Below are 7,053 nucleotides of genomic sequence, written 5' to 3'. Positions count from 1 at the left end.
CAAAATTCTTTTGGGCTCTTCTTCTTCAACCTCTGATTTCCTCCTCTCCTCTTCGTGGTCCTCCTTCAACTCCTCTTCATCCTCTTCGTTCTGTGTCTTCTCCTCTTCGTCCTCCTCCTTCAACTCCTCTTCGTCCCGTGTCTTCTCCTCTTTGTCCTCCTCCTTCAATGCCTTCTCTTCTTCGTCCTCCTCCTTCAACTCCTCCTTTTGTCATTCTCCGGCCATCGTTCGGTGTCAATCACCGCTGCTTCTGCCCCTTTCTCCATCACAATTGAAAACCTTACTCGAATTCAATTTCCTCAAGCCCTATTTAGAAGAATGTGAACTCGGGATAATCTTCATGTACGATCTTCCACCAAAGTTTAACTCTGACATTTACAAAAATTGCGATGCGTCGCCCTCTCAAACGACGATTCAACTAGCAAATAATCAGATCCCCAATTTAATTTGAATGAAATCACTCCAAAAATCTTGATCTATTTGTCGTATTTTCCTCTGTTCTTCGTTCTGGGTTTGATTTTTCTGGAGTTTTGGGTTTGTGTTTTCTGGGTTTTGAGTTTGTCCTAGATCTGATTATTTTTTCTGGGGTTTTGTTGATCTTAGTTTTTCGAAGGTTTTTGATTTCGTGTTTGGGTTGCTTTGGGTAATTGTTGAACTGGGTTCTCGGTTTGTGTTGAAGGTGAAAATTGGGGTTAACAATGAATATTGAAAATGGAAAGAGAAAGAGGAAGATTAAGGGGGAAAAAGGGGGGAAAAATATAAATTGAATGTTAACGGAATGGACGGAAAATGGTCATTAAGGGAATTTTGTGTTATTTTATAAAACGTTGAGGGTTTTTGGTGCATTCTGGAAACATTAGGGGTATTTGGTGCATTAAGCAAAACTCGGGGTCATTTCATGAAAAATCCGTATTTTTATTTATGATCCTATTATGAAATCCGTATAGAAAAATAAGAAAAATAGACTTTGAATCACTCAAAATGATTTAAAATGAAAGAGATATCTCAATTTAAAAATATAAAAATCGTAAAGTGATAATATTTCTAATACAATTAAAACATACTTTAAGGTATTACTAATTAAATAACAAAAGAAATAGCGAGGCGGAGTTGGCTAGTGAGATGAATTGCCTATAATAATGTAATCTTGGAATTTGATGAATCAAATGTAGTAGGGTTTTATTCAACACAAGATGGAGGGTGCCTCACCAATCTTTCTAATATATGATGATATTTTGAGGATTAGTTGCTTCTTTAATTTATTTCTTTGTATGCATGTGAGTTTCTTTGTATGCATGGGACATGAGCGGGAACACGGTTGCTCATTCTATAGATAGATAGGACAATGATATGAGTTTGGATGTATGAACTCCTTTTCCCAAAATTTTCAAACTTTGGTAGAACTTAATTTAATATAATTTAGGACCATTTGGCCGCCTGGTTTTCCCTAAAAAAAAGCAAATAACAATAAAATTTTTATAAGAAATTACTTAATAGGTTAAACGGGCAGATATACGAATAAAAAATTTCCAAATTCAAATGGCAAGGTGAAATACAAAAACAATATGCCTTCTAGAAAAAAAAATATACGAAAAAAATATGCCTTTAATAAAAAAGAAAAGAAAAAAGAAAACAATAAATCATGGAATGTGACAAATCTATTTATTTTATTAATTTTAAAAAAAAAATTAAAGGGTGACATTTTATGTATGATGTCTATAAAAACCCAAACGGTAGCTCGTAATTTTACATCTTACTATCATCTCATAAATCCACAATCTTTTATATTCTTGCCAATCAAGTTCTCTCGTGTTAATTTTCTTGAATTAATCGGTAATTATTCTTAATTGTCTTTTTTATTTGTTTCATTATTGTTTTAACGCTCTTTATTTATGGTAGTAGACTAATTATACTCACACGTAGTACTCCGTATTAGCTAATTAATCTGCACGATCAAATAGCTATAGTGGAAGAAGAATTTCGCATTAATGTACGTTTAAGATTATTTGTTAGGGTTAATTATTGTTATATATCAGTAAATGCGGTATTATGATTATTTGTGTTTTCCTATTTTGTTGTATTGTTTGATATTATTGTTTGAAATTATAATTTGGGTTAACATGCATATTGGATGGATGTATGAATGAAAAATACTTTGAATATTATAGGAAATGGAAGACGGGTTATCTTCTCGGGCGCTGAGTTACGAAGAAGAAGTGAGTTTAGATGAGTTAATCAAAGAAACAGAGAACTCGTCTGAGTTTGAAGATACCGTCGATGCTGAAATTCATGGCAGAGACAATTACGATATCGTGGTGAATGGGATCTTAAAAACTCAGACACATGGACCCTTAGAATTTTATGAACAGACCATATGGGCGGGTGATTTGACCAAAAAATTTCCGGATCCTCTTGAAAAGCAGGGTTTTTTCACCATAAAAGGCAACCAACCCAAGGGTGTCGGGGCCGCGGTGGTGTATAACGGCAAGAATTCCGAGGATGTTGAATGTGGCTGGCTCCTTGCTTTCACGGATTCTGATAACAACGGTGGAAGGAAGGTAAGTACATGCATGCACTATAGATTTATTTACAACAATAACTATAATCTATGCGTATTTGGATGTTTTAATATTTACCACATTTTTAGTTTCAGGTTTTTGTATTTACCAACTTATAAAATGTAATTTCATATTTTTCCCGTTCTAGAAATATCGCACCATTTGTTTTTTTACACTATTTACATTACGACTTTGGCCATTTTGTGTGATTCGTACGAAAGAAAATTTTAGTCATGTGAGGTCATGGTAGATTCGTATCGGTATATATTTTCTAAATATTATATTTTTTTTTATAATTTTTACTTGCACACGATTTGAGATATTAAGAGTCAAAGTAACGGTTAGAGGAGTAAAAATCAACCATGGTGCGATATTTCCGAAACGGAGGAAGTATTTAATTTTATGAAACGTTTTATATTCATCACTCTTTAACATATTTCATTCAACTTTTGGTCCATGCAGGCTAACTTAACCAACTCCATTAATTTTCCTCCTCTACCATTGACCGGTTTTTCAATTTAAAAAAGTTAGTTAAATAAGACCTGCACGGATGAACATTTGGATGAAATTCGTAAGATGTGGTAAATATAAAAAGGTTTCATAAATTTAAAGTCGTGATAAATATGAAATTACATGTCATGAGATGTTAAATACAAAACCTGAAACTTAAAAGGAGATAAATATATATATATATATATATATATATATTTCTAATTTTATAAAACGTTACAAACGCCTTTATTTCGGCCAGGTTATTGTTGATTGTGGCTTGCTAACCAAATTCGAGAACATCTGCTGGGACACCATTGAAGAGAAACTGATCAAGTTTGGCAAGACGACAGCAATCCATGAGGACCCGGCGACAGGAACCAAGGTCATTGCGAAAATAACAGTTAGCCCTTCTGGAAATGGCTGCACTCCTGACAAAGATAAGGTTGTTGCAACCTTCTATTGTTAAACTTGGCATCAACCAATCGATAAACCCTAATGGCTAATGCAGTAGTGGAACAATATCTACTGTATAATCCCATCATACGAAGTATTATGTTGGTTAATTTTTCAATTTCTGTTTTTCTAATTATTACAATACGAATTATGAGGGGCAGTTCACCTGTAAGAACACACTCTCTTACATGTGACTACTTCTTCGCTTGTTTCTAAATTATACTGTTTGTATTAAATAAATAAATTACCCTTTGCCTTTGACATGTAAGATCATGGAGAAATTAAATACATTTGATCTCTGTTACGGAGTACTTGTATTATTCATGGCCACACGTAATATTTTATTTTCTTTCTTTGATAATGTTGAAGTTTTAATATTGATAGAGAGAGAGGGATATAACAACAAAACTATAACTAGGAAGCACAATCTCATGAGTTATGACTAACTTAGTCGCACAATCTTATGAGTCATTACTAACTAGTCACTTAAATGGCTAAGGCTTGTTCTTCTAAACTTCATTAATTTGGCTGAACTGAATAAGTAATAAATAATAAGTAATTAATAATTAATAATTAATAATTAATAATTGATAATTGATAATTGATAATTAATAATTAATAATTAATAATTAATAATTAATAATTAATAATTAATAATTAATAATTAATAATTAATAATTAATAATTAATAATTAATAATTAATAATTAATAATTAATAATTAATAATTAATAATTAATAATTAATAATTAACAATTAACAATAAATTTAATGTTAATATGTATAACAATACTCATAATAATAAATAATAACTACAATAATCATACGGAGTAATTACTTATAAATAACAATAATTAAATATAATATTAATATAACAATAGTAATATTTAAGTAATAATAAAGATAATAATAATTTATATAAATATAAGTAATAATTGTCAATTTTAATTGCAATATCAAGAATAAAAATAATTACATAAAAAGATGAATTTGTTCTCTTGAACTGAACTGAATGAAGCTGAACTGAACTGAACTGAATTGAATGGAGTTGAACTGAACTGAAATGAACTGAAATGAATTGAACTGAACTGAACTGAATGGAACTGCAATAAAGTCCAAAAGAATAGGGCCTAAATGCATGCACTAGCCAATTAACTAACCCGCTAACGCATTCAAATAAAACATGAATAAAGTAAGAGAAATGTATAAAATGATGGGTGTAAGAAAAAAAAATGAATAAAGTAAGAGAAAGTGAGTGAAAAATTGTAAATATTGTGAGATAAGAAAGGTTAATTAGTAAAAGTGTAAAAAACATTATGAAACAAACTAAAACGGAAAGTGTAAAGATCATTTTCAAATGCAGGTATTAGTTGATATTTCTTTCTAATTAAGTATATATATAATTGTTCTGGTTGAATAACAAAATCATACTACTTCCGTTTTAAAATGATATTTACGGTTACTATTTGCACATACTCTCTCCTTTCCATAATATTCCTCATTTTTCCGTTATGGGTAATCTACAATATATGCACTATTTTGACCATCAATAGTTTTAATCTCGCATTAGTAAAAATTATAAAATTCGATATTTAGAAAATTTACATTGAAAGAATTCAATGAGATACCACAACTTAATATTTTTTTCTATCTTTTATACTACTAATTATTGTCAAGTGTTTTAAGTTTGACCATATGAATAGTAAACTTGAAGAACATTATGGGACAAATGGAGTATATTAAGACAAAATATGAAAAATGTGTAAAAAAGTGGGTGAATATAATAATATACGGAGGTAGATGCACTACTACAACATAAGGTTATAGCAACGACAATTAACTGTTACCATAGATTAAGTAACTGTTGTAATATGCCTATATCAACGATTTAAAAATTGTTACTAATATGGGGCGTTGCTATAAGCTAGTCTATGGCAACAGTTTCTTGGATTTAAGCAACAGTTAGGATAAATCGTTGCCATAAATAACTTGATAAGTACTCCATTTATGAACATTCGGAAACGACGGATCTCGGTTCCAGTGGGAGCTGAAATCGTCAAAAGACAAGATAAAGAATACTCCGAAAATGATATTCCCGGAAACGGAAATATGGTTCATGACGGAAATATAAATATTATCCAAGTCGTAGATGTTGCCGGAAACGGAAACATGGTTCGTATCAGAAAATATTACCGGAAATAGAAATATTGTCGGATTCCGAAATATTGTCGGAAACGGAAATATTATCGAAATCAGAAATATTGTCGGGAAAGGAAATTATTTCCGGAATCGGAAATATTAACAGAAACGTAAATATTTTTTCAAAACTGAAATGAATTCCGGAATCGGAAAACGAATCGGAAGCTCGACGAGCGACAAGCTGATAAACGAGCCGGCCCATCGCTCGACAAGCAAGGCAGCACCATGGGCCGTGCCCTGCAAGCAAGCCAGCAGCCATGGTCCGCCCCAAGCTACGAGCAAGGCATCAGCACATGGGTCGCGCCAAGCTACGAGCAAGGCAGCAGCACATGTGCCGCGCCAAGCTGCGAAGCAAGGCAGCAACTCATGGGACGCGCCCAGCAAGCAACGACTGCAGGCCTGCTGAGGCGAGGGCCACGGCGCACTAGGGCCGACGCAGCATGCACACCAACGGGGCCCGTTATGGCTGCGTTGGGTTGTTTCGTCTTGGGCTCCAAGAAATATCTAATTCCCAAGTACGTAACCTTGGATTTAGTATTCCTAGTCTTACTGGAATTCAAATAATTAAGAGTTTAATTAATGTTGCAATTCTAATTGAATAAGAATTGCAATCCTAGTAGGGTTGGTAAAATTCTATTCCTAGTAAGACTCAAATTCCTTATTTCCTACACTATAAATATGAGGCTAGGTCCCCATAAGTATACACATCAATTGAATTGAAAATCATATTCTTTATTCCCATTGTGTTCAAGGGAGAACATAATACAAGCCTAACCCGAATACATAAAACCTTAAGTAAAATCCTAGTTGGTTAAACCTAAGGCGGAACCGAACGTGCTGTGGACTTTCTACAGAGGGGCAACGTTTGGGGCTCTAAAGACTTTTTTTTGTTCGGTTCGGGAGCAGTTAGGGAAGACACACATCACATTGTATGTCACCTAAATTATGCTAATCGACTATGTGGCAATTTTAGATTCTGGCTTTATGGTTTTTTCGCATGAATTATATTGTTGTATTATTCATAACCTGGCAAATTCTGGTAATAGCTTTAACCGTTATCACGTTGGCGGTAATATCTTAGTAGTTTCTTTATTTTAAGTTGAAAAATGATTTTATAACAGCAATGAATTATCAAAAGGTCTTGCGCGCACTAGGTGTACAATAAATTTATTGTACACCAAAATAACTTTTACCCAATTTTTTGTAACTTTAACCTAGTTTTGATTAACTTTTATATTAATAATAAAAAAGTTGACAGATAAACTTTTTAAAAGGTTAAATGATTAATTTTATACATTATTTGTCATTTTAAAGAAATAAGTTTTACTAAAATTAAAAAAATTATCACTAAA

At 32.3% G+C, this 7,053-nt stretch overlaps 1 protein-coding gene across 1 annotated transcript; it reads left to right on the top strand.

Annotated features, from left to right (window-relative positions):
• The first annotated feature begins 1,729 nt into the window (after positions 1-1,729).
• LOC110782843 (jasmonate-induced protein homolog) lies at positions 1,730-3,823 on the top strand. The gene is made up of 3 exons (XM_021987089.2): positions 1,730-1,833; positions 2,169-2,558; positions 3,310-3,823. The coding sequence occupies exons 2-3, from the start codon at positions 2,172-2,174 to the stop codon at positions 3,514-3,516; spliced, it is 594 nt and encodes a 197-aa protein (XP_021842781.2). The 5' UTR covers positions 1,730-1,833; positions 2,169-2,171; the 3' UTR covers positions 3,517-3,823.
• The last annotated feature ends 3,230 nt before the right edge of the window (positions 3,824-7,053 follow it).

The sequence above is a fragment of the Spinacia oleracea genome, chromosome 1, assembly GCF_020520425.1.
Source record: "Spinacia oleracea cultivar Varoflay chromosome 1, BTI_SOV_V1, whole genome shotgun sequence".
Taxonomy (NCBI): Eukaryota; Viridiplantae; Streptophyta; class Magnoliopsida; order Caryophyllales; family Amaranthaceae; genus Spinacia; species Spinacia oleracea.
The sequence above is the reverse complement of the archived record's forward strand: the minus strand, read 5'-3'. Positions and strand labels throughout refer to the sequence as shown.

Coding starts and splice junctions, on each gene's coding strand:
- LOC110782843 (XM_021987089.2), top strand. CDS start 2,172: ATGGAAGACGGGTTATCTTCTCGGGCGCTGAGTTACGAAGAAGAAGTG. Junction 2,559..3,309: donor ATAACAACGGTGGAAGGAAG/GTAAGTACATGC, acceptor TATTTCGGCCAG/GTTATTGTTGATTGTGGCTT.